At 42.8% G+C, this 27,734-nt stretch overlaps 1 protein-coding gene and 1 non-coding gene across 5 annotated transcripts; one reads left to right on the top strand and one right to left on the bottom strand.

The window, feature by feature from the left end:
- Positions 1 to 1,576: 1,576 nt before the first annotated feature.
- PGAP4 (post-GPI attachment to proteins GalNAc transferase 4) lies at positions 1,577 to 27,105 on the top strand. 4 transcript variants are annotated; one of them, XM_067041096.1, is made up of 3 exons: positions 1,662 to 1,846; positions 6,210 to 6,317; positions 23,135 to 27,105. In XM_067041096.1, exon 3 carries the CDS (start codon positions 23,212 to 23,214, stop codon positions 24,421 to 24,423), a length of 1,212 nt encoding a protein of 403 aa, XP_066897197.1. In that variant the 5' UTR covers positions 1,662 to 1,846; positions 6,210 to 6,317; positions 23,135 to 23,211; the 3' UTR covers positions 24,424 to 27,105. The 4 variants fall into 4 exon arrangements, 3 of the variants coding, with proteins under 3 accessions (XP_066897196.1, XP_058928832.1, XP_066897197.1); XR_010841903.1 differs by lacking the exon at positions 23,135 to 27,105 and adding an exon at positions 22,235 to 22,453 and having other exon boundaries at positions 1,698 to 1,846; XM_067041095.1 differs by lacking the exon at positions 6,210 to 6,317 and having other exon boundaries at positions 1,577 to 1,846.
- Positions 3,940 to 4,045, bottom strand: LOC131762032 (U6 spliceosomal RNA). The gene has a single exon (XR_009337121.1). It is a non-coding gene; the product is annotated as a U6 spliceosomal RNA (small nuclear RNA).
- Positions 27,106 to 27,734: the final 629 nt, after the last annotated feature.

Below are 27,734 nucleotides of genomic sequence, written 5' to 3'. Positions count from 1 at the left end.
ATACTTCAATTTATTAAGTGCTGTGCACGTCATCCAGAAGATGCCTTGGCAAATGAGCTCAGTACTAGGCTAGATGCTGTTACTATGTCCTGAGCCTCTGGATAAAAGTTAGGAACTCCACTCCTCTCTGGCAAAATCTAAAAGTAATGGAAGGAGCAAGAAGCTGCATAGTGTAGGGGAAGAATGGTTTTGGAGACTTGAAGCATCCGTAGACAAAAAGACCTAGATTTGGGGCTTCCCTGGTGGCGCAGTGGTTGAGAATCCGCCTGCCGATGCAGGGGACACGGGTTCATGCCCCGGTCTGGGAAGATCCCACATGCCATGGAGCGGCTGGGCCCGTGAGCCATGGCCGCTGAGCCTGTGCGTCCGAAGCCTGTGCTCCGCAATGGGAGAGGCCACAACAGTGAGAGGCCCGCATACCACCAAAAAAAAAAAAAAAAAAAAAAAGACCTAAATTTAAATCCAAACTCTGCCACTTACTAGCTGTGTAACCTTATACAAACTCATAATTCCTCTAAGCCTGTTTTCTTAACTTGGAATGAAAATAGTAGCTTCTATAAGAGTGTTGTAAGCACTAAAATAATGTGAATTATGTGTTTTGCACAGTGCCAGCAAATAACCATTATTAAGTATTAAGCTAGGCTGACCAGCTCTGTCACTTGAACAAGATAATTCCTTTGGCTAAACCTCAATTTTTCCATCTGTAAGATAAGTATGACTATCTATCTGTTAAAATTAAGTGTTGAGCGTGCTTTGGACTCCAATGAACCACCAAAGCCACTCCTGGGAGAGACTGACAGGTGAGTGGAAAGAGCCACAGACCTAATTCCCATGCCTGGCTAGGTAATTTGATTAGAGCAAACCTTTCTGTTTGTTTGTTTATAAATTCTGGCTTTTGGAGTATTGTACTTGGCAAATTACCTTCTCAAATATTTTTTCCTCATTTACAAATTGGGGATGACAGTCTCTAATGTACAGGAGTAAAGTGAGAGGAATTTTCATACAGTATCTAGCATAACACAGGGTACAGTGGGGATTAGGGGTGGAAGTGGTGTCCGCTGTTATTTTTATTATTGGCAAAAACAAATCGCCTAATGGACCTGAGGACACGGGGAGGGGGAAGGGTAAGCTGGGATGAAGTGAGAGAGTAGCACTGACATATATACACTACCAAGTGTAAAATAGAAAGCTAGTGGGAAGCAGCCGCATAGCACAGGGAGATCAGCTCGGTGCTTTGTGACCACCTAGAGGGGTGGGATAGGGAGGGTGGGAGGGAGGGAGACGCAAGAGGGAGGAGATATGGGGATATATGTATATGTATAGCTGATTCACTATGTTACAAAGCAGAAACTAACACACCATTGTAAAGCAATTATACTCCAATAAAGATGTTAAATAAATAATAAAAAAATAAGAATGCACATTTAAAAAAAGAAAACCCCAAATCTCCTCCCACAATTAAGAGAACACGCTTAATGGCCAGCTGGGGCTGTGAACACTGCAGATACCTAATCCTTCCAGCATTTCAACTTCCTTTGCCCTGAGCCTGCTTTTCCCTTTCTAACCATCAGTTGGCGCCTTTTGCCGTTCTTTTTCCCCAAAGCTGGCTTCTGGGGGCTGCAGTCGCTCCCCAGCTCTCAGGTCACATGGCCTGCCAGAGCGAGGGGACTCCGCGCCGGAGCTGCGCCGCAGGAGGTGAGGCTTCCGCGCGCACCCGGCTGCGCCCGCTCCTCCGAGGCCTCAGGGTCCGGCGATGGCTCCTCCATGGGCATGAGCCAGATAGCCGAGGCGACACCAGCAGCGGCCTTCAGCGTGCTCAGAGGACGGAGCTGACCGCCCCCACCGGGTAGGTTTCCGCTGCGCACGATCTGCTCAGCCCCCTTGGCATCATGACTGGAGCGCCCACCCCGGAGATGTCTCCAGAGCGAGGGAAAAAGAATTAGGGTTGCTGGTACGAATTAGGTTGCAGCTGGTACGCGGAGAGCAATTGCAGGGTCTGGCATAGCCTGGGAGGGCCTGCGACCCCGGCGGTGTTCTCTGGGCGGGCGGGCTTCGCTGCGGCCCCGCTCGTGGCGGTGGCTGCTTTCTGCCGGAGGACTGCGGGGACCCCAAAAGGGCGTCCCCCGCGCGGCCAGGGCCGGGATCTGCGCAGGGATGACTGAGTGTCGCAGCGAGCTTGCTTCCCTACCCCTCGTCCGTTTCCGTGGCGCCGCGAGGCTGACAGAAAGGCGGGAGCCGGGCGTGTGCGAGTCCAGGTAAGACCCAGCTCCTGCCCAGCGTGGTCCGGCCGATCAGCCTAAGGGAGGATCGCCTAATGGCCGCCCGCTCGTGGCTGCCTCTGCCGCCCGTCGGCCCCTAGGGTCAGCCCCGCGCGCCGACACACGCGCTGCTGCGGCGTTCGGTTTCTGCGGGCGACCTCACAGCCCCGAGACCGAGGAAGGGCAACCGGGCAGAGGAAGGCGTCCTTCCCAGCTCCCGGAAAGACCGGACCGAGGGAGGCAACCCGGCGATTGAGACTGTTAGTTTCTTCCTACGGGTGGGGAAACTGAGACCCGAGCGCGGCGGGGACTCCCCAAGGTCAGTGGCAGACACTAGATCCACTCTGGTCCTCCGCTGCCATTCTCTTTCCATAAGGGATAGTTAGGACCACCCCGGCTCGTCTCGCCCTCTTCCTGGCCTCTGGGTGCGGGCGTTGCCAGTGCCGCACTGCGCCCGCATCACTGGAGGGTGGGTGCAACCCCCGCGTCCCCTGCTTGTCCCTTTTTCTCTCCTAGGTGAGGGGACACAAGGCGGATCCAATGATGATCTCACTATGCCGATCATTAGCAAAACCTGCAGGTGTGTGTGTGTGTGTGTGTGCGCGCGCGGGCGCGCGTTTGTGCGCGTTTCCCCTAGAGAACTAAACCTCGTAAGGCGGATTGGCTTTTAGGGATGCATTTCTAGAGTGCACTGCACCAGGTATTTTAGGAGGTGAGAAGAGAAAACCATGTTTGTCTAACATCATTAAAATTGGAATTTTTAAAAAGGATAAGCTTATTACAAAACATTCAGGAAACAGAAAAATGTAAAGGAGAAACTAAAGATAACTTAAAACTTCATCTCCTAGATTGTTGAGATTTCCTAGATATCTTAAAAATTTCTCTGCATACACATTTAAACCAGTAACGTGGGCAAAACAAATTATTTCAATTTGTACGTCTGATTACCCAGGGGGAATCAACTCTTTTTCCTCTGTGTATTGTGGGCCTTTTGCATTTGTGTGTGTGAATTGACTATTAATTCTTTTGCCCCTTTTTCAGTTGGAGTGTCTTTCTGTTCCTGATTTTTAAGCGCTCTTTATATATAACACATTATTAATAATTCTATCATCTATGTTGCACAGTCTTTCCCAATTTACTTAATGTTTTTGTCAGTTTTTCAACTTTGGCCATTCAGCTCTATTCTTTCTTCTTATGGTTTCTGCTTGAGTATTTTGCTGAGAAAGGCCTTTCCTAACCCAAGTTTGAATAAATATTCTCCTGTATTTTCTTCAGGTACTTTTAAGCTTTGGTTTAAAAATTTTAATGTGTAATTTATTCTAGTTTAAGTTGTAAAGTGGAGAGCTAATTACTTTTCCTAAATGGTTAGCCAGTTGCTACAAAGCTATTAAGTTCATTTTTTACCCCTGATTTAGACTGCTACAATTATCGTATATTAAATTATTATATATTTATATATATTTGTAGATTTTTACATGTGTCTATCAGTATATTTTGGTTCCAGTGCCATGTTATTTTAATTATTGAAGTTTTATAACAAGTTTAATATCATATTACCTAGTATCACCTTCCTGACTTTTTTAAAAAATCAGTTTTATTAAGGTATAGTTTCCATGCAGTAAAATGCACCATTTAAATGTACATATTGATGAATTTTGTCAAATATAACCACTATCACAATAAAAACTTATGGAGCACTACATAAACTTGATGTCATCATTGCACAGGGGCCATGCTAATCTTCAATATATCATTCCAGTTTTAGTATATGTCCCAGCAAAGCGAGCATTTCCTAGCAGTTTTTATTAGTACTAATTCCAGGTTATCTTTAGAATACTTTGGTCAAATTAACCAGCCTCCTCCTGTTCCACCAAAAGAAACAAATCATGTTTGTATTTCTATTGGATTTTTGATAATTATCAAAAATTATTCTGAGAGTAGGACCCCTGAGTGTCACGTTCACTATTCCAGTGCCTGGTACAAGACTCAGTATTTGTTGAATTAAACTTTTAACAATGATCATAAAAGTAATATATGCTCTTTGAGAAGTGTAGAGGGCAAAACAGGAAACCTCCATCCTGCATACCTTCATCTCTCCTTCACTAAATTATACTCCACGTTAAAAATAAAATGATCAGGGCTTCCCTGGTGGCGCAGTGGTTGAGAATCCGCCTGCCGATGCAGGGGACACGGGTTCGTGCCCCGGTCCGGGAAGATCCCACATGCCGCGGAGCGGCTGGGCCCGTGAGCCATGGCCGCCGAGCTTGCGCGTCCGGAGCCTGCGCTCCGCGACGGGAGAGGCCACAACAGTGAGAGGCCCGCGTACCGCAAAGAAAAATTTAAAAAAAGTCTCCAAGGGAAAAGTGCAAACTATGTCAATGCAAATTGTAGAAAACTATACATAGTATGATCATTTTATTTTATTATTTTTTTGCGGTACGCGGGCCTCTCACTGTTGTGGCCTCTCCCGTCGCGGAGCGCAGGCTCCGGACGCGCAAGCTCGGCGGCCATGGCTCACGGGCCCAGCCGCTCCGCGGCATGTGGGATCTTCCCGGACCGGGGCACGAACCCGTGTCCCCTGCATCGGCAGGCGGATTCTCAACCACTGCGCCACCAGGGAAGCCCCCTTAAAGACTTTTTCAAACTACCTGGTTCGATATAACAAATTACCATAAACTGGGTGGCTTAAGCAGCAGAAACATTTACTTCTCACAGTTCTGGAGTCTGGAAGGCTGCGATCAGGGTGCCAGCACAGTTGGGTTCTGACAAGGGGCCTTCTTCCTGGTTTATGGATGGCCACCTTCTTGATATGTTCTCACTGGCAGAGGAGAGAGAGGAAGCAAGCTCTCTTCTGTCCCTTATAAGGGCACTAATCTCAGCAAAAGAGTTCTACAAACATGACCTAAATATCTCCTAAATACCCCATCTCCAAATATCATCACATTGAGGATTCAGATTTTGATATCTGAATTTGGGGGGAACACAAACATTCAGTCCACAGCAGAGGTTTAGCTACGACTTTTAAAATGTCAGTATATTTAAACCTTTCTTTTTCTTTTTAATGTCTCCATATCATCCCCACGTGTAATTATCTTAACATCTGTTCCCTATTGCTGGCCATTCCCTTTCCCTGTAGTTTGTCTATCCTTCTCCCTGCCCTGTCCTCTATTCCTCTCCACCTCTTTCTCCTTCTCTTTCTTACTTACAAACAAAATTGCTGTGAACATTCCTTGTCTATGTTTGGTAGCATGTGTTGGCATTTCTGCAGGGTAGATTCCTAGGAGTAGAATTTCTGTGTCAAAGGAGATGCACATATAAAATTTTTGTAGATACCATCCCAACTTTCCCTCCAAAGTTTCCACCAATTTATATGATAGTGCCCATTTACTGTATTGGCCCACTCTCTCTTGAAGTAAATTGGATTGACATTATGTTAAATATAGAGATTAATTTTGGAGAAAGAGACCTCCATCTCTTCTTTCATTAGTGAGCCTTCTCAGCTGGGAAAATGTTATTTTTATCCATTTATTACACTTTTAGAATGTCCTTCAGTAGAATTTTATAGGTGTGTATATTCTGCATATTTTAAAAATTTATTCTAGATATTTTTGGTTTCTTTTTTTTCATTTTGACTGAGATATTTTATCACTTTGATTAATTTAGTAGTTGTCTGATTAGATGAAAGCAATCAGTGTATATATAGTGTGTGTATAATATTATATCTTATTTTTGCATATTAATTCTGTTACTGAACACATTCTGAAAGTCTTTTACCATTTCTAATGGTTTTTCAGCTGATTTTCTTGGGTTCCCGATCCATGCAGAGACAGTATTGCGTATTGGTTGAGAACATGAGTTCTGGAACCAGTCTGCCTGGATCTCAAGTTTTGCTACCCATTTAAAGCTGTGTTAACCTAGGGTACAAGTTAATTGTGCCTTACTTTTTTTCAGGTATAAAATGGACTTAATAATAGTACTTCTCATGGGCTTCTTATGAGGATCAATGAGATGCTCAGAACAGTGCCCAGCACATAATAAGTGCTCAGCAAGCACTTCCAAGTAAGTTGATCTCTGCACATTAAATTGGGAGTCTTTGATACTCCCAATTTTATAGCTGAGGAATTGAGACCCATAGAGATCATTTATTTGCTTAACAAATATGAAACCTTTTCTATGCATAGAATACTGTGCTGAGTCTGTGAGGGGTATCAAAGATAAATTAGACTGAATCCACTAATGAGGGATTTATAAGGCAAATTGGGTTGTAAATCAAGGGCCATGAAAAAAGCCATGTAAGGCAGCAGGCATCATGAAAATAGCATAGGCTTTGAAATTTTTCCTGTGTTTGAATTTCCTGCTTTCAGCATGGTATCATTTTCTTTTTCATTTAAATGAGATTAGTTCCATTACTATTTGAGAGTTGCTCTTTTGGTCAGAAGAAATATACGTAAGAGTCCAGTACAGAACTTGGTTATGTAAGTAGGAGCTTAATAAGTGGTAACTGTAAATAGATACAGTCTAAAGTAGAAAGTGACAAATGAATGTCCTTGGATGAAAGTTCATGTAAAGGGCCTTAGCACTTGAGGAAAAAGAGACATTATTTCTGGTTGGGAGTCTTTACCTAAAACAAATAGACTGGCAATTATTTCTCCAACAAGGATGGGTTTATTTGGGATCAGCAGAGAAGTGCAATTCAGGGTCTGCAACCATGGGTGAGTCATGTGCAAGTCCCTGCACAGCAAGGGAAGGCGAGTGCTTTTATGGAGGGGAAAAAAAAAGTTGGAGGGCAATAGTAAATAAACAGCCATGGCTTTTTGTTGGCCGAGTCCTCGCCAGGAAAGAAGAACATTTTTCTTCCTCTCGGGCTCTGCTGTCATCACAGGACAAGAGCGCTCCTCTTTCTGGTCTCCACAATCTATTTAATTGAATTTTCTGTTTAATAATTTTTTACATTTCCTCCTTTTGATGAAGATCTTTCTCTGAAAGCATTGCCGATCAAGTGTCAGGTTTTCTACTTTCAGAGGCTTTCTGTCCCTCAATGTCAGGAAATACCTTTCCTGGGTACAGTGTCTCATGTAGGAGGGAATAGATTGTGCAGGTCCAGTCAGGGTTTTATGCTCTCTTTAGGTGTGTCACATGTATCCAAGAGTCTATTCCTTGGAGTTTGGCAGCACAAGGGTTGGTTTACCTGATAGGGACATTTCTAGTGAGGTTGAAGAGAGAGTCTTTCTGGAGGTGACTTTTTCAATAGACAAAAATCTCCAGGTTGCAAGACGTGATGCCTAAGGTTTGCATCTCCCCAGAGTGCACTGTGAAAAGATTGCTTCACCACACATGGATATTTTTAATAGGAGCAATAGGCCTCTACACTATTGCAGTATCTCTCCTTTTATCAGTTGTGAGTCAAAAGAAGCAGGAGCCAAGTTCATTGGGTGTCCTGGGACTATCTCAAAGTGTAAGAGTTTTTGAGTTAGAAGAGAAGTGGCTCTTACCCACTGGACCACCAGGGAAGTCCCTTCAATTGAGTCTTAATGACATTAGTGCATTTGACTAAACCAGAGGATTGAGGGTGGCAAGCACAGTGAACGTGTAAAACTGGCCAAACAGTGCAGAATTGCCGAAGTACCTGACCAGTAAAATAGGTTCCTCAATCATTATGAGGTTCAAGAGGAGTTCCCTGAGTAGGGATAATCTTTTCCCAAAGGACGTTAGCCAGAGAAGAGGCAGCAGCCTGTCTGCAAGGGAAGGCTTCAGTTCAGTATGAAAATATACAGACCATGTCTAAAACATATTTATATCCACAAAATAGAGGAAGTTGTATGAAATCCATTTGCCAGACATCTAAGCATCTGTTAGACAGTTTAAAATGTCCAGGAGCATTATGAACAGACTTCCCAGTACTTCCCACTTGTACTTCAACAAGTGGGACAGTGAGGTGTAGGCACTTTTTGTAGCCTTGTTAATGTTTCCCCACCGATACTGATTCATGAATGTTATCATTTTGTCAGTAGACCTATGGCTTAATGCATGTACAGTGGTGAGGAGTGGGAATTTCAGTGTCTCTGGTAGGATTGGGTTATTCTTCGCTCTTAACCAGAGATTTCTCTTTTTATCAAATCAACAGTTGTTGAATTTCTAAACTTGTTTTCCCTTTTCAGAAGCCAGTTGTTGGGCTTCTCTAGCCAGTTTTTCTACGTTACCATTTGGGGAGCCTTTGGACCATAATAGAGGTTTGGCTGCTGAGGGTTTCTTTAAGGGCAGCCTTTTTTTGCAGAAATGTCAGCAAGGTGATTTCCCTTAGCTTCCAGAGAGTCAAGTTTAGAACACCTCAGAATCTTAATAGCTAACGTGCCAGGTAAACGTATTGCACCCAATAATTTCGAAACATAGGAGCCATTTTAAATTTTATTTCTGCTTGAAGTAAGGAAGCCACGTTTCTTCCACAACATTGCAAAATCATGAACTACTCTGAAAGTATATCTGCCGTCAGTATAAATCATTGGCAGCTTTGTTCTTGGCTTAAAAGTACAAGCCCTTGTAAGAGTATATAATTCAGTTTGTTGGACTGAAGTAGCCATAGGTAAAGATGCTGCCTCAACAACATCAAAAGGAGTTGCAATAGCATACACAGCACAATATTTGCCATTGCCACTTTTAAAATAAGAACCATCAGTGAACCACGAGATGTCAGTGTTACAAAAAGGATTTTCCTGCAGATCATCATCAGGGGTCAGGAGGTGATTTGTCAGTGGTAAGCAGTCGTGAGGGACTTCATCATTGATGTGGGGGGGGAGAGCGTAGCAGGGTTAAGGTTATTACAGTGTAAAGGAGTTATGTGAGAAGCAGTTAACAAAAGGACTTTATAGGAGGTGAGGCAGCTAGCTGAGAAATGTTGACAGTGGGCACCCAGATTGTGGTTCCACTGTCAGTGAGGACTGGGAAAGATTCATCCCCAATCTGGAGAAATGTTTCTCCAATTCTATTCAGTGGGAAGATTGGGAAGAGCCCCTGGAGTCCCCCCCACCCCAGCCCCATTGTTGAGAATTCAGAGGACATTGGAAAGACTGTTTAGAGGGCAGAGGTGCTGAAAATGCTGAAATTTGTAACAATCTCTTTTCTGATGTCCTGGCTGTTTGCAACTAAGCCAGGCCCTCAGGGAGTAGCTTGTAAAGTATTCAGTCAAATCCTTACCCGGGAAAGAGTGGGAGATGGGCGGTTTTTGCCTTTTCCCTCAACACTGAGCCCTGGGGGTTCAGCAATGGAGAGTGCTCACGTACCCATTAAGAACAGCTTCTTTGCTAGTCCTGTTGGTCTTATGGATGTATTGCCACATTGGCTTTCAGAGTTACGTGTTTTGGGGCCTGTCCCTCAGGTGGGAGTCTTAAAAGTTGGGGCTCTGGGTATGTGGTCCAAACCCTTCACTCCTCAGGGTGTTGTTCCCAATTGTCTAGCACTGTGCCAGTGGTGGGGTTTATGGAAAGAGCATGTCTTAGCCTTTCCTGACTGTTTTGACATGGGTATTTTCTCATTTGCCTGATGTGTAGGAGTCACTCAGCTAATTTCTGGTTTTCTCTCAGAAGGAATTTCTCCTCATGTACATTCGATGTGTCCATGGGAGGAAGGAAGATAAGGAGCTTTCAATGTTGCCATCTTGGTCTCTCCCTGAGTTTGCACACACACTCTGTGTGTGTGTGTGTGTGTGTGTGTGTGTGTGTGTGTGTGTGTGTGTGTGTGTGATCTTGCCACATATTCATACTCGCCTTGGAATAGGAAATAAACATTCAGTAAAAACATATAGGCAAAATACATTCTAAACATGCAACTGTTAACCTACAATCACTATGTATTGGGTTGACCAAAAAGTGCCTTCAGTTTTTAAGTAAAAATAAGAGACACATTTTTAGTTTTCACCAAGAACTTTATTGAACAACGTGTTCACCCTTTTGTTCCACTACCTTCTGCCATTTGTCAGGCAACTTCATAATTCCATCTTCCGAAAACCTTTTATCTTTTTGAGCAAAGAACTGTTCTAGGTACCTTTTACAGTCTTCCAGGGAATTGACATTTTTTTTCTCTTAAGAGAATTTTGTAAAGACCTAAATAAATGGAAATTCGAAGGTGCAATGTCTGGTGAATACAGTGGATGAAACAGAACTTCCCAGCCAAGCTGTAACTGTTTTTGTCTAGTCTTCAAAGAAACATGCAGTCTTGCATTATCCTGATGGAAGATTATGTGTTTTCTATTGACTAATTCTGAACACTTTTTGTCGAATGCTGCTTTCAGTTGGTCTAACTGGGAGCAGTACTTGTTGGAATTAATCGTTTGGTTTTCTGGAAGGAGCTCATAATAGAGGATTCCCTTCCAATCCCACCATATACCCAACATCACCTTCTTTGGATGAAGACCGGCCTTTGGTGTGGTTGGTGGTGGTTCATTTCATCTGCCCCACGATCTGTTCCACATTATTGTACAGCATCCACTTTTCATCGCCCATCACAATTTGTTTTAAAAACGGAATGTTTTCCTTATGTTTCAGCAGAGAATCACATGCAGAAATACGGTCAAGAAGGTTTTTTTCGCTTAACTTATATGAAACCCAAACATCAAAGCGATTCACATAACCAAGCTGGTGCAAATGGTTTTCAACGCTTGATTAGGATATTTTGAGTATGTCGGCTAACACCTATGTGGTATAATGTTGATTGTTCTCAGTGAATGTCTCGATTTGATCACTATCAACTTCAACTGGTCTGTCCAATCGTGGAGCATCGTCCAGTGAGAAATCTCCAGCACGAAACTTTGCAAACCACTTTTGACATGTTCCATCAGTCACAGTACATTCTCCATAAACTGCACTAACCATTTTTTGCATTTCAGTTGCGTTTTTACCTTTCTCGAAATAATAAAGCATAATATGCCGAAAAAGTAGCTTTTTTCTTCCATCTTCAGTATTAAAATGGCTACACAAAAATTCACCAATTTTGATGTCTTTTTTTAAATGCACACTGACATGACAGCTGTCACATACAATCTAACAACATTGTTTCGAATGAAGTTAAAGACAAAATGCTACTAGACCCATCTTACGGAAAAAACCAAACGAACCTTTTGGCCAACCCAGTACTTTATATTTTTGCACGTAGACCTAACACTGCAATTAAAAAAAAAAAAAAAGTAAACCAGATTGAGACCCTTAGGAGGATTTTTCTCAGGGGGGAGGCAGGTAGATTTCAAAAAACAACATGAATTTTCTATAATTAAATACAGAAAATATACTGGTTTTCCCAAATGAATAATTTGATATGTTAACACTTCACCATAAAGAATGTATACCACCTGGATGGGATCCTAGTGTAGGAAAAGGACATTAGCTAAAAACTAAAGAAATTAAAGTGTGAACTAGTTAAAAAAATAAATAGAATTAGTAGCCTCAAACTATAAGGCAGTTACTTTGTGAGTTTGCTTACTTTTAATGGGTACTTAGTATTCCATTCTTTGGAGGTACCATAGTTTATTTGACTCACTCACAACTGACGGGCACTTGGCAATATTTTGCTCTTACAAATGATGCTACAAGTCGTTTCTCACACATGAGAATATATATCTAGGAAAGAATGCTAGAAATGGAATTGCTGAGCATTAGTGTGTTTTGTTAATTATTTCTTTTTTTTTTTTTAACATCTTTATTGGAGTATAATTGTTTTACAATAGTGTGTTAGTTTTCCCTCTACAACAAACTAAATCAGTTATACATACACACATGCTCCCACATCTCCTCCCTCTTGCATCACCCTCTCTCCCACCCTCCCTATCCCACCCCCCCAGGCGGTCACAAAGCACAGAGGTGATCTCCCTGTGCTATGCAGCAGCTTCCCACCAGCTATCTAATTTACATTTGATAGTGTATATATGTCCCTGCCACTCCCCCACTTCGTCACAGCCCACCCCTCCCCCTCCCCATATCCTCAAGTCCATGCTCGAGTAAGTCTGTGTTTTATTCCCGTCCTACCACTAATCTCTTCATGACATTTTTTTCCCTTAGAGTCCATATATATGTGTTAGCATACGGTATTTGTTTTTCTCCTTCTGACTTACTTCACTCTGTATGACAGACTCCAGGTCCATCCACCTCATTATAAATAACTCAGTTTCATTTCTTTTTATGGCTGAGTAATATTCCATTGTATATATGTGCCACATCTTCTTTATCCATTCATCTGTTGATGGACACTTAGGTTGCTTCCATGTCCTGGCTATTGTAAATAGAGCTGCAATGAACATTTTGGTACATGAGTCTTTCTGAATTATGGTTTTCTCAGGGTATATTCCCAGTAGTGGGATTGCTGGGTCGTATGGTAGTTCTATTTGTAGTTTTTTAAGGAACCTCCATACTGTTCTCCAGAGCGGCTGTATCAATTTACATTCCCACCAGCAGTGCAAGAGTGTTCCCTTTTCTCCACACCCTCTCCAGCATTTATTGTTTCTAGAGTTTTTGATGATGGCCAATCTGACCGGTGTGAGATGATATCTCATTGTAGTTTTGATTTGCATTTCTCTAATGATTAAAGAGGTTGAGCATTCTTTCATGTGTTTGTTAGCAATCTGTATATCTTCTTTGGAGAAATGTCTATTTAGTTCTTCTGCCCATTTTTGGATTGGGTTGTTTGTTTTTTTGTTATTGAGCTGCATGAGTTGCTTATAAATTTTGGAAATTAATCCTTTGTCAGTTGCTTCATTTGCAAATATTTTCTCCCATTCTGAGGGTTGTCTTTTGGTCTTGTTTATGGTATCCTTTGCTGTGCAAAAGCTTTTAAGTTTCATTGGTCCCATTTGTTTATTTGTGTTTTTATTTCCATTTCTCTAGGAGATGGGTCAAAAAGGATCTTGCTGTGATTTATGTCGTATAGTGTTCTGCCTATGTTTTCCTCTAAGAGTTTGATAGTGTCTGGCCTTACATTTAGGTCTTTAACCCATTTTGAGTTTATTTTTGTGTGTGGTGTTAGGGATTGTTCTACTTTCATACTTTTACATGTAGCTGTCCAGTTTTCCCAGCACCACTTATTGAAGAGGCTGTCTTTTCTCCACTGTATATCCTTCCCTCCTTTATCAAAGATAAGGTGACCATATGTGTGTGGGTTTATCTCTGGGCTCTCTATCCTGTTCCATTGATCTATATTTCTGTTTTTGTGCCAGTACCATATTGTCTTGATTACTGTAGCCTTGTAGTAGAGTCTGAAGTCAGGGAGCCTAATTCCTCCAGCTCCATTTCTCGTTCTCCAGATTGCTTTGGCTATTCGGGGTCTTTTGTGTTTCCATACAAATTGTGAAATTTTTGTTCTAGTTCTGTAAAAAATGCCAGTGGTAATTTGATAGGGATTGCATTGAATCGGTAGATTGCTTTGGGTAGTATAGTCATTTTCACTATGTTGATTCTTCCAATCCAAGAACATGGTATATTTCTCCACCTATTTGTATCATCTTTAATTTCTTTCATCAGTGTCTTATAGTTTTCTGCATACAAGTCTTTTGTCTCCTTAGGTAGGTTTATTCCTAGATATTTTATTCTTTTTGTTGCAATGGTAAATGGGAGTGTTTTCTTAATTTCACTCTCAGATTTTTCATCATTAGTGTATAAGAATGTCAGAGATTTCTGTGCATTAATTTTGTATCCTGCAACTTTACCAAATTCATTGATTAGCTCTAGTAGTTTTCTGGTAGCATCCTTAGGATTCTCTATGTATAGTATCATGTCATCTGCAAACAGTGACAGCTTTACTTCTTCTTTTCCTATTTGGATTCCTTTTATTTCTTTTTCTTCTCTGATTGCTGTGGCTAGAACTTCCAAAACTATGTTGAATAAGAGTGGTGAGAGTGGGCAACCTTGTCTTGTTCCTATCTTAGTGGAAATGGTTGCAGTTTTTCACCATTGAGAACGATGCTAGCTGTGGGTTTGTCATATATGGCCTTTATTATGTTGAGGAAAGTTCCCTGTATGCCTACTTTCTGCAAGGTTTTTATCATAAATGAGTGTTGAATTTTGTCAAAAGCTTTTTCTGCATCCAATGAGATGATCATATGGTTTTTCTCCTTCAGTTTGTTGATATGGTGTATCACATTGATTGATTTGCGTATATTGAAGAATCCTTGCATTCCTGGGATAAACCCCACTTGATCATGGTGTATGATCCTTTTAATGTGCTGTTGGATTCTGTTTGCTAATATTTTGTTGAGGATTTTTGCATCTATGTTCATCAGTGATATTGGCCTGTAGTTTTCTTTCTTTGTGACGTCTTTGTCTGGTTTTGGTATCAGGGTGATGTTGGCCTCATAGAATGAGTTTGGGAGTGTTCCTCCCTCTGCTATCTGTTGGAAGAGTTTGAGAAGGATAGGTGTTAGCTCTTCTCTAAATGTTTGATAGAATTCGCCTGTGAAGCCATCTGGTCCTGGGCTTTTGTTTGCTGGAAGATTTTTAATCACAGTTTCAATTTCAGTGCTTGTGATTGGTCTATTCATATTTTCTATTTCTTCCTGGTTCAGTCTCGGCAGGTTGTGCATTTCTAAGAATTTGTCCATTTCTTCCAGGTTGTCCATTTTATTGCCATACAGTTGCTTGTAGTAATCTCTAATAATCTTTTGTATTTCTGCAGTGTCAGTTGTTATATCTCCTTTTTCATTTCTAATTCTATTGATTTGAGTCTTCTCCCTTTTATTCTTCATGAGTCTGGCTAATGGTTTATCAATTTTATTTATCTTCTCAAAGAACCAGCTTTTAGTTTTATTGATCTTTGCTATTGTTTCCTTCACTTCTTTTTCATTTATTTCTGATCTGATCTTTATGATTTCTTTCCTTCTGCTAAATTTGGGGGGTTTTTGTTCTTCTTTCTCTAATTGCTTTAAGTGCAAAGTTAGGTTGTTTATTCGAGATGTTTCCTGTTTCTTAAGGTATGATTGTATTGCTATAAACTTGCCTCTTAGGGCTTCCCTGGTGGCGCAGTGGTTGAGAGTCCGCCTGACGATGCAGGGGATACGGGTTCGTGCCCCGGTCCGGGAAGATCCCACATGCCACGGAGCGGCTGGGCCCGTGAGCCATGGCCGCTGAGCCTGCGCATCCGGAGCCTGTGCCCCGCAGCGGGAGAGGCCACAGCAGTGAGAGGCCCGCGTACCACAAAAAAAAAAAAAAAAAAAACTTGCCTCTTAGAACTGCTTTTGCTGTATCCCATAGGTTTTGGGTCGTTGTGTCTCCATTGTCATTTGTTTCTAAGTATTTTTTGATTTCCTCTTTGATTTCTTCAGTGATCACTTCGTTATTAAGTAGTGTATTGTTTAGCCTCCATGTGTTTGTATTTTTTACAGATCTTTTCCTATAATTGATATCTAGTCTCATAGCGTTGTGGTCGGAAAAGATACTTGATACGATTTCAATTTTCTGAAATTTGCCAAGGCTAGATTTGTGACCCAATATATGATCAATCCTGGAGAATGTTCCATGAGCACTTGAGAAAAATGTGTATTCTGTTGTTTTTGGATGGAATGTCCTATAAATATCAATTAAGTCCATCTTGTGTAATGTATCATTTAAAGCTTGTGTTTCCTTATTTATTTTCATTTTGGATGATCTGTCCATTGGTGAAAGTGGGGTGTTAAAGTCCCCCATTATAATTGTGTTACTGTCGATTTCCCCTTTTAAGGCTGTTAGTATTTGCCTTATGTATTGAGGTGCTCCTATGTTGGGTGCATATATACTTATAATTGTTATATCTTCTTCATGGATCGATCCCTTGATCATTATGTAGTGTCCTTCTTTGTCTCTTGTAATAGTCTTTATTTTAAAGTCATTTTGTCTGATATGAGAATTGCTACTCCAGCTTTCTTCTGATTTCCATTTGCATGGAATATCTTTTTCCATCCCCTTACTTTCAGTCTGTATGTGTCCCTAGGTCTGAAGTGGGTCTCTTGTAGACAGCATATATATGGGTCTTGTTTTTGTATCCATTCAGCCAGTCTGTGTCTTTTGGTGGGAGCATTTAATCCATTTACATTTAAGGTAATTATCGATATGTATGTTCCTATTACCATTTACTTAATTGTTTCGGGTTGTTCTTGTAGGTCTTTTCCTTCTCTTGTGTTTCTTGCCTAGAAAAGTTCCTTTAGGATTTGTTGTAGAGCTGGTTTGGTGGTGCTGAACTCTCTCAGTTTTTGCTTGTCTGTAAAGGTTTTAATTTCTCCCTCAAATCTGAATGAGATCCTTGCTGGGTAGAGTAATCTTGGTTGTAGGTTTTTTTCCTTCATCACTTTAAATATGTCCTGCCACTGCCTTCTGGCTTGTAGAGTTTCTGCTGAAAGATCAGATGTTAATCTTATGGGGATTCCCTTGTGTGTTATTTGTTGTTTTTCCCTTGCTGCTTTTAATATGTTTTCTTTGTATTTAATTTTTGACAGTTTGATTATTATGTGTCTTGGCGTGTTTCTCTTTGGGTTTATCCTGTATGGAACTCTCTGTGCTTCCTGGACTTGATTGACTATTTCCTTTCCTATATTAGGGAAGTTTTCAACTATAATCTCTTCAAATATTTTCTCAGTCCCTTTCTTTTTCTCTTCTTCTTCTGGGACCCCTATAATTCGAATGTTGGTGCGTTTAATGTTGTCCCAGAGGTCTCTGAGACTGTCCTCAGTTCTTTTCATTCTTTTTTCTTTCTTCTGCTCTGCAGTAGTTATTTCCACTATTTTATCTTCCAGGTCACTTATCCGTCCTTCTGCCTCAGTTATTCTGCTATTGATCCCATCTAGAGTATTTTAAATTTCATTTATTGTGTTGCTCATCATTTCTTGCTTCCTCTTTATTTCTTCTAGGTCCCTGTTAACTGTTTCTTGCAAATTGTCTATTCTATTTCCAAGATTTTGCATCATCTTCACCATCATTATTCTAAATTCTCTTTCAGGTAGATTGGCTATTACCTCTTCATCTGTTAGGTCTGGTGTGTTTTTATCTTGCTCCTTCATCTGTTGTGTGTTTTTCTGTCTTCTCATCTCGCTTATCTTACTGTGTTTGAGGTCTCCTTTTTGCACGCTGCAGGTTCGTAGTTCCTGTTGTTTTTGGTGGCTGTCCCCAGTGGCTAAGGTTGGTTCAGTGGGTTGAGTAGATTCCCTGGTTGGGGGGACTAGTGCCTCTGTTCTGGTGGATGAGGCTGGATCTTGTCTTTCTGGTGGGCAGGTCCTCGTCTGGTGGTGTGTTTGGGGATGTTGGTAACCTTATTATGATTTTAGGCAGCCTCTCTGCTAATGGATGGGGCTGTAGACCTGTCTTGCTCTTTGTTGGGCATAGGGTGTCCAGCACTGTTCTTTGCTGGTCCTTGAGTGAAGCTGGGTCTTGGTGTTGAGATGGAGGTCTCTGGGAGATTTTCGCCGTCTGATATTACGTGGAGCTCGGAGGTCTCTTGTGGACTAGTGTCTTGAGGTTGGTTCTCCCACCTCAGGGACACCGCCCTCGTTCCTGGCTGGGGCGCCAAGAACCTTTAATCCACACGGCTCAAAATAAAAGGTAGAATAAATAGAGAGGAAAGAAAAGGAAGGAAGGAGGGAGGGAGGGAAGGAAGGAAGAAAGGAAGGAAGAAATGAAGGAAGGAAGCAAGAAAGGAAGGAAGGAAGGTGCAGAGGAAGAAAGGGAGGAAGGAAGAGAGGAAGGGAGGAAAGAAGGGGGGAAGGAAGGAAGAAAGGAGGGAAGGAGGGAAGAAAGGAAGGAAGAAAGGAAGAAAGAAAGGGAGAAGACAGAGTAGTATAAAGTATAGTTATTAAAATAAAAAATAATTATTAAGAAGAAAAATTTCCTTTAAAAAAAAGAAAAAAACAAAAAAACCAAAAAACAGAAAAATGGGTCGGTCTAACCCTAGGACAAATGGTGCAAGCAAAGCTATACAGACAAAATCTCACACAGCAGCACACACATACACACTCACAAAAAGAAAAAAAAGGGGGAAATAATAGTATATCTTGCTCCCAAAGTCCACCTCCTCAACTTGGGATGATTCGTTGTCTATTCAGGTTTTCAACAGCTGCAGGGCACTTAAAGTTGATTGTGGAGCTTTAATCCGCCGCTTCTGAGGCTGCTGGGAGAGACCTCCCCCTCTCCTCTCTGTTCGCACAGCTCCTGGGGTTCAGCTTTGGACTTGGTCCCGCCTCTGCGTGTAGGTTGTCCGAGGGCGACTGCCCTTCGCTCAGACAGGACGATGTTAAAGGAGCAGTTGATTCGGGGGCTCCAGTTCTCTCAGGCTGGGGGGAGGGAGTGGCACGGGGGTGGGGCGAGTCCGCGGCGGCAGAGGCCGACGTGACGCTGCACAGGCCCAAGGCTCACCGTGCATTCTCCCGGGGAAGCTGTCCCTGGATCCCGGGACCCCGGCAGTGGCGGACTGCACGGGCTCCCGGGAGGGCCGGTGTGGAGAGTGACCTGTGCTCACACACAGGCCTCTTGGTGGTGGCAGCAGCAACCTTAGCGTCCAACACCCGTCTCTACTGTCCGTGCCGACAGACGCGGCTCACGCCCGTTTCTGGAGCTCCTCTACGCGGTGCTCTTAATCCCCTCACCTCACACCCGAGGAAGCAAAGAGGCAAGAAAAAGTCTCTTGTCTCTTCGGCAGCTCCGCGCCCGCTTCTAGGGCTCCTTTAAGCGGCGCACTTAATCCCCTCTCCTCGCGCCCAGGCAGCAAAGAGGGAGGAAAAGGTCTCTTGCCTCTTCGGCAGCTCCAGACTTCTCCCGATCTCCCTCCCGGCCAGCCGTGGCGCACTAGCCCCCTTCAGGCTGTCTTCACTCTGCCAACTCCAGACCTTTCCCCGGGATCCGACTGAAGTCCGAGCCTCAGCTCCCGGCCCCACCCGCCCTGGCGGGCGAGCAGACAAGCCTCTCGGGCTGGTGAGTGCCGGTCGGCACCGATCCTCTGCGGGAATCTCTCCGCTTTGGCCTCCGCACCCCTGTGGCTGAGCTGTCCTCCGCGGCTCCGGAGCTTCCCCCTCCGGCGCCCGCAGTCTCCGCCCGCGAAGGGGCCTCTAGTGTGTGGGAGTCTTTCCTCCTTCACGGCTCCCTCCCACTGGCGTAGGTCCCGTCCCTATTCTTTTGTCCCTGTTTATTCTTTTTTCTTTTGCCCTACCCAGATATGTGGGGAGTTTCTTGCCTTTTTGGAGGTCTGAGGTCTTCTGCCAGCGTTCGGTGGGTGTTCTATAGGAGAAGTTCCACGTGTAGATGTATTTCTGATGTCTCTGTGAGGAGGAAGGAGATCTCCGCGTCTTACTCTTCCGCCATCTTTAAGCCGTCTCCTGTTAATTATTTCTAAATTAATTCTACAGAGGTTGTGCCAATTTATACTCCCATTTTGCTAATGCAAAATCTGTGAGTACTTGTTTAGTAGGTCCTAAGATAACACAGGCCAGGGATGGCCCCTCTAGGAGATTGTATTATGGGATGAGAAAAAGCTATCTATGTGAAGAGACAAGGAAGGTGTGGGAATAAGAATGTTCCAGGGTAAGGGAGTTGCATGAGCAAAGGCCAGGAGATGGGTAGAGCTTAGCATAGTTGATGTTCGAAAAGAAGGTCAGCATGTCCAGAGCTGCCCTGCTCACTGGCCGCATGTGGCTATTAAGCACTTAAAGTGTGGTTTGTCTGAATTGACATATGCTGTAAATGTAAAATACACGCTGGATTTCAAAGACTTAGTATGGAAAAAAGAATGTAGAATACCTCATTAATAATTTTTTATATTGGTTTCACGTTGAAATAATAGTTTTGAGGTGTTGTAGTAAAATATATTATTAAAATTAATTTCATCTGTTTCTTTTTCCTTTTTTATTGTGGCTGCTAGAAAATGTTAAATTACATATGTGGCTTGCATTATATTTCTATTGGACAGTGCTAGTCTAGAGCAGGGGTTGATAAACTATGGGCTGCAGGCTAGATTTGGTCTACAGCCTGTTTGTTTGTTTGTATGTTTTCCTACAGCCTGTTTTGACGTGGCTGGAGCACTAAAAAATAGATTTTACATTTTTTTAAAGAGTTTTAAAAAAAGAAATAGTCTAAGAGGAATATGCAACAGGGACAGTGTGTAGCCCACAAAGTCTAAAATATTTACTATCTAGCCCTTTGCTAGTCTAGAACATACAGAGAAAAGAGGGCAGTAGAACAAGATGCCAGGGGAAGGCAGCGTCCAGATCATAAAGGGCCTTTTGGATCACGATAAGATGTTTAGATTTTATTAAATGAGCAATGGAAAGGTAAAGAAGGGTTTTAAGCAGGAGAGTAACATGATCAGATTTATATTCTTAAATGATAATTGTCTGTGTGTGTGCATGTGTCACATTCTCGCTTTACCAAAAACTCACTAGAATAGGGTATTGAAGGAGATAGGATGGTAGTTTTACACCAAACACTGAACTCTGCATTTCCATCATAATCGCATTGTCATCTTAGCACTTAATATGTGCCTGGCATTTTCTGAGCTGTGTGCCTTATCTTACTGACTGTATTTTGTTCCTACAGCTCTCTTGGGTAATAGCAAGGGTAGGGAGAACAGTGTGAGCAGGAAGCCACCTGAATGACTCCATTCCCAAGATCAACTAAGGTAGAGTGTGAGCTACCCAGTTTCAGCCCTTGGCTTCCACTGGAAGTGATGTGGAACTGGCGAGGCCATGGGGATGTGCAGCCACGTGATTTATTAACTCCATTGGCTTGAACATCACAGGGCGATGCAGCAAGCCTGCAGGTCTTTGGAAGTCCACATAACAGCAGACCTGGGGTCTCATAATACTCAAACCTCTTCCTGCTTATTTCCCTCTTTAATACTATCCAGATCTCTTACTAGTACTGGGCGAGTCTGTCTCACCTCTGGGGTCCCACAATATAATCTGCTGCTGTTGCTGAAATGAGACTTATCATTCTACTTCCTTGAGTTACTATGTCATCATGCCGTAGAGACAAGTTTGGTATTCTACGCAACTCTAATGGCAGGGTAATAATAAGCAAGTCAAAAAATCATTAGTGACTAGAAACAACGGTTTGTGTTTTACTCACAACACAGCCCACTCTAGGTTGGGCGGGTGCTGGGAGGTGAGATGTAGTAGGGACCTCTGTTCCAGGCAGTCATTCAAGGACCCAAGCTCCCGCCATCTGGTGGCTCCTCCCTCCTCTAGATCCACCAAGGCTGCCCAGTCAGCAGATGGAGAAAGTCAAGAAGGCACATCTGCTCTCAACCACCTTGTTCCAGAACTGTCATGTTGCTCACATTTTACTGGCAAGCCCTAGTCACATGACCCCACCTGGAAGAAAGCAGGCTAGGAAATGTGGTCTTTCTGTGTGCCCAAGAAGGGGAGAATGTATGAGAGCACTAGAGACTGCACCACAACAACCTCGTGTGGTACCTGGGCAGTCCTTCTTCAAGACAATTCACAAGCTAGGCCATTTTCTTCCCAATATGTGCAAACTTTATATGTTTCCGAGGTAAGAGGTTTACCTTTTATTCTATAGACACCGTTTAGTTTGGCATTGACCTTACTGGAGTTATACTGGCTTTGTCCTTTTAGTTCTGTTTTTGGGTGCAAGTCTGTTTTCCCTCAGATTATTAGACCTACTTACTCCTAAAATATTACTAAGTTTGTACATATGGGGAGATTATGTATATATATATATATATATATATATACACATATATATGTATATATATATATATATATATACATATATATATATATATATATATATATATATACTTTTTTTTTTGGCTGCACCGTGTGGCATGTGGGATCTTAATTCCCCAACCAGGGATCGAACCCACACCACCTGCAGTGGAAGTGCAGAGTCTTAACCACTGGACTGCCAGGGAAATCCGGATATGGATATATTTTAATGGCATTTTTATTCTGTATGATTTTGCTCTGTAACACATTTAATCTTCACAGTAACCCTGTGAGATAGGTATTATTATTACCTCCATTTTAGAGGTAAGGAATCCAAGCTGTGGAGAGGAAGTGACCTTTCACCGAGTGGCTGAGCTGGTATTCACTCCAGCATGTGCCTGACCTCAGGCTTGTACTCTGAGAGATGATGTTACACTACATTCCTTCCTGGACCAGGCTTGCGGCAACTTTCTGTTTCATCTTCATCTCTGCCTACCCTCTCCCTACCTCACTGAAAAGCTGCTTATAGATCTTCCTTCAGGTATTTCCTCCCCTCCCAAAGTCTGGGGCTCTAGAGTTCTCTTGAATATGGGGGAGAGATCCTTTCTCTCACTGGTTCCCATGGCAATTCTGTAAAATACAAAACGGAAGAACAATCAGGATTAAATTAACATGTAATTTTAAGTATAGTTGCATGAGGTTAGAGAAATAGGAATGGAAGATCTCGATAAAGACATTTCAGGGAATCCTAAATAGTCCTTTTCTTGTTTGGGATGTGCAAAAAAGTTTTCAGAAACTACTATGCACCGTTAGTCCACAAGTACTTACAATGTACTTACCTTGGAACTTACTTTAAATGTATCTTTGCTTTGTGCCTTGCTTTTTTGCGTCTGTTTTAAGAACCTGTGGCTATGTAGCTGCTGAATTGAAATAATGATTTTGCTAGCCTATCTGGTGATTTTCTGGGACACTGTAAACCTTAACTAAGCATCTGTAGGTGTGAAGACTTGGTTGGATGCACCAAGGTTTCATTACTCATAGAAATGATCAAAGAATCCCAGAGATCATTAACAAATACAACCAAAGAAAAGTATACTGGAGAAAATACTTAAGTCTCTAGTAGCTACAGAGCCTAGAATTAGAATTTCTGGTTTGACATGTGCTGAGTTCCATCCCTGGATTTTTTAAAGCCCTGTACCATTCTTTACTTTTCTCTCTTTAGGTTTGCCTTGCACTGATTTTGGCCTGAGGTCCAGGATGGTTTGTTCTTGGGACCAGACCTGACCCGAAGTCGACCTCATGAGCACTTCAAGCTCTCCAGCTGCCATGCTCCTCCGGAGGCTGAGGCGGCTCTCCTGGGGCAGCACTGCTGTCCAGCTCTTCATCTTGACGGTGGTGACCTTTGGTCTGCTGGCCCCCCTGGCCTGTCACCGGCTTCTGCACTCTTACTTCTACCTGCGCCACTGGCACCTGAACCAAATGAGCCAAGAGTTCCTGCAGCAAAGCTTGAAAGAGGGTGAAGCTGCCCTCCACTACTTCGAGGAGCTGCCCTCTGCCAATGGCTCGGTGCCCATTGTCTGGCAGGCCACTCCCCGCCCCTGGCTGGTCATCACCATCATCACTGTGGACAGGCAGCCTGGCTTCCACTATGTCCTGCAGGTGGTGTCCCAGTTCCACCGGCTCCTTCAACAGTGCGGCCCCCAGTGTGAGGGGCACCAACTCTTCCTGTGCAACGTGGAGCGGAGTGTGAGTCATTTCGATGCCAAGCTGCTGTCCAAGTATGTCCCTGTGGCCAACCGCTATGAGGGCACGGAGGATGACTACGGCGACGACCCTTCGACCAACTCGTTTGAGAAAGAGAAGCAGGACTACGTCTATTGCCTGGAGTCCTCCCTGCAGACCTACAGCCCAGACTATGTTCTGATGGTGGAAGACGATGCCGTTCCAGAAGAGCAGATCTTCCCAGTCTTGGAGCACCTTCTGCGGGCTCGCTTCTCTGAGCCGCACCTCAGAGATGCCCTTTATCTAAAGCTCTATCATCCCGAGAGGCTCCAGCACTACATCAACCCAGAGCCCATGAGGATCCTGGAGTGGCTCGGTGTCGGCATGTTGCTGGGGCCCTTACTAACCTGGATATACATGCGGTTTGCCAGCCGGCCGGGGTTTAGCTGGCCCGTCATGCTCTTCTTCTCCCTGTATAGCATGGGGCTGGTGGAGCTGGTGGGCCGGCACTATTTCCTGGAGCTGCGGCGGCTGAGTCCTTCCCTGTACAGTGTGGTCCCTGCTTCACAGTGTTGCACCCCGGCCATGCTCTTCCCTGCCCCGGCGGCCCGGCGGACCCTCACCTACCTGTCCCAGGTGTACTGCCACAAGGGCTTCGGCAAGGACATGGCACTGTACTCACTGTTGAGGGCCAAGGGGGAGCGGGCCTATGTGGTGGAGCCCAATCTCGTGAAACACATCGGGCTCTTCTCCAGCCTTCGGTACAACTTTCACCCAAGTCTGCTCTAGCCTGCCAAGAAATGCCTTTCTGAAATTGGTCACTTCTTGGAGATTCAACTATTGAGCTCTTTATTTGGACATGGTTGCTTGCAGATATTTCATTGTCACAGGGTTGCTAGGGATATAGACACTGGATGGCTGAGGAACATACAAGTCAAGAACCTTGGCTTTGGTAACTCTCTGACAGGAGCAAGCTGTTCACCGTGGGTCCAGACCTCTCGCCCTCCACACAGCCACACTGCCTCATGCAGTCTGACCCACCCAAAGAAGGGCATTTAAATACCACTTATATTCTCCAGTTGTTTTCCGCTCTGCTTCAGACAGAGTTTGTGACTGCCAAAAGTATTGTACACAGTGATATGACCAGTTTAGGATTTTAAGCGTAGAATTTGGTGACAGGTGAGATTCTTTTGCAATGATTTCTTTCTCATTGGGAATAAGAATGGATGTATGTTTAGAATATATGTCCCAAGAGGCAGGACCATGTTGATGGATTCTATTCGTTTCCTTGACCTGGAGTAATAAAAGCCACGCAGGGCCCGGCATCTTGGAGGCAGGTGACCCAGCATTTGTTACCTGGCATTTTCTTTTCCACACATCTGCAGTACACTGAAAATCAGTTTTGTCTGTGGGAACTTTAAGGCACAGCAAGATCTGAAAGCACCTTCTGGATCATCAAAGTCAGATTGCTTATATTTAGTAGTGATTTAATATTGAAGATTTTTACCATAATCTGATTCTTTGTAAGTTGGACATTGCAGAATGATATAGAATGGGTGAGCTGTTTACTAATAGCATATCCTTTTCCCTAACTTTGCTGGCTAATCATTCACCTTCACTTCTTTTTCTTCTATGTAGCATGATGTTATAGAAGAAAAAGCATGAACTGAAGTCAGAAGACCTGAATTTTTATTTCAGATCTCTGTTATGCCCTAGTGGTGTGAACTTGGGCAAGTCATAAGCACTCTGAGTCTCAGGTTTGTCACCTGTAAAATGGGGACAGTGATACCTACTTTTTTAAGTTGCCTTGAGGATTAAATGACAGAATGTATGTAAAACACTAGCAGGTGCTTATCTCACAGAGGGCACTTGGTGAATATTAGTTTTTCTCTCTCCTATAATAAGCATATGAAACTCAAGTGTATTTTGGATAAAGGTATTAGTGATATTATTTAAAGTATGATATGGGGCATAGGGCTGACACCTATGGAGGAGCTGTTCCAGACCAAACACTGCTAGAATAAAGGATGACTTTTCCTTGTGACTTCGGAGGGATATGCAGCTCAGTTTCATCTAGCCCCACCTCCAACCAAACCCCAAATAAGAATTGTTCATTCAACTGGAAATGATCTGAGACTCCTCTTGAGCTTATTCCAAGACTTGCATCTGAAAACTATTCTTCTGAAAAGTTACAAGTAAATTTCATTTGACAATACTTATCAAACCAGTGGCCAGCTGTCCCTTTGTGGGGATGGATGATTATATTAGATTGAAAGCAGCTGTCAACTTTGTTTCAGTGCCACATCTTCCCTTTGCTTTTAAGTTTCCACAGTGAGCTAACACCTTGGGATCTGCTCGAGAACACAGAGAGTAACAGGGGTTCATCACCACACTTTATAGATGAACAAACAGGCCCCGAAATGTTAAAGGATTTCTTCAGGTTCACACAGCTGAACAGCAGCAGAGAGGACTGGAATGTAGTAGATTTTCTGACTTCCAGCCCCTGTACTTTTTTCTTAACTGCATTCATTTTATAAATATCTGTGTAGTCAAATTCTCTTTTGTGAAATCTGATTGTAACCTGGACTAAATAATGTCTCTGTAAGCTAAGATGGTAAAAACTCACTGTGGTGTTGGTCTTGGGGAACAAATAGGTATCAACATGTGTTGTGTTATTATAGTGAGCTGTTATGTATCCCCCAGGAATGTCCAAAGTGACTAGAGCTACTAGATGACTTATTGAGATTCTCAGATTCCACCCCTTCATCTCTCCTCTTCCAGTAACTGGTTCAGCCCCATGTTTGAGAATTGAACCACCCTCAACCTAGAATTCATTTGAGTTTGTTGCATTAGTGATTGGATCTCCTCATGAAAAGTTTGTGACCAATGACAAAACATGTAAGCTGGCCAAGCCCTAGATCAGAATCATTGCTGGTTTCCATCTCTGCTCTTTCTAATTCAGTTGTCTACCACACGCAGACATTCCTTCCCCTGACTCCTTCATTCTTGATGGCTAAAGTCATCTTTGCCTTGTCTTATTTCTCTACCTACACACTAAGACATCTTCCCTCATTGATCTTAACTAGAGTCTGCCATCCTTGGACATTTTCTGCAGAAGCAGACATCCTACCCATTTTTATGCCTGCCCACTTTCTAGATCGCCCTTCCTTTTGTCTCTCATTCCTGGAGTCCAGATTGTGTATGTTGTCCTGTATTAGGACAGCTGACAGCTGTCTCTCATTTAATTAAAGCTGAAGTCTCTCATTTAATCCTAAGCAGAGGGCTAGGGGAGAACTGAAGTCCCCTTCCGATACCAAGGGACATAGTTTACCAGGAGGGTAAAGGCCTCTAACAGTCCTGCATACTTTTCAGAAGTTAAATTATTGTCAGGCCTAAGAAGCTCCCTATTGTGACTGACTGTATTTGCATAGAATTATCGGTTCAAATAAATGCACCCGTTTCACCAAGGCATCCTGAGAAAACTGGTGGTTCTCTTGTTTCTACAGATGAGTTTTTCTGATGTGGTGAGTAGTATCGAACACACACACACACTCACACTATTGTGGGGTGTGAGCCATTCAAAAGTATGGGCTGTTTGCTTAAAAATTCATAACTGAATCTTGTATTTCTTAAATGGAAACATTTGAATTGTGCTTTCTTTTTTTTATAAAAAAGTGGTGAGAATACTATAGTGCAACTGGAGAATACAAGTAGGATGAATACAATGATAGGATTAATTTAATTAATCCTGTATGTAAATTAATTAATCCTGTATGTAAATGAGGACTGTATAGTCCTCTGGGGGAATTTATTTAATTGGTAACTTAATTTGCATAAAGAGGCATTCTCTTTGGATTTGATTACTGTGGGATTTTTATATACACTATGATGCATTGTGAATTACTGTAACACAATATAAAATTGGGTAATTTTAAGTCGCATGATCCATTTGGATATTTTTATCCCAGCTACAATGAGTTTGCTGAGAAATGCTCATTAACTGGCACTGTTTTTTTTAGGTTGGATTTTGTTTGGAAAAAAACCCTGGAACTACATCAAAGATGATTGGAAATATAATTTTAAAGTACTTAATATAACTG

The sequence above is a fragment of the Kogia breviceps genome, chromosome 8 (genome assembly GCF_026419965.1).
Source record: "Kogia breviceps isolate mKogBre1 chromosome 8, mKogBre1 haplotype 1, whole genome shotgun sequence".
NCBI classification, from domain to species: Eukaryota; Metazoa; Chordata; class Mammalia; order Artiodactyla; family Physeteridae; genus Kogia; species Kogia breviceps.
This window is presented reverse-complemented; position numbering and strand designations above follow the sequence as displayed.

What these genes read in the sequence shown, in the direction of transcription:
- PGAP4 (XM_067041095.1), top strand. Translation starts at nt 23,212, where the DNA reads ATGAGCACTTCAAGCTCTCCAGCTGCCATGCTCCTCCGGAGGCTGAGG.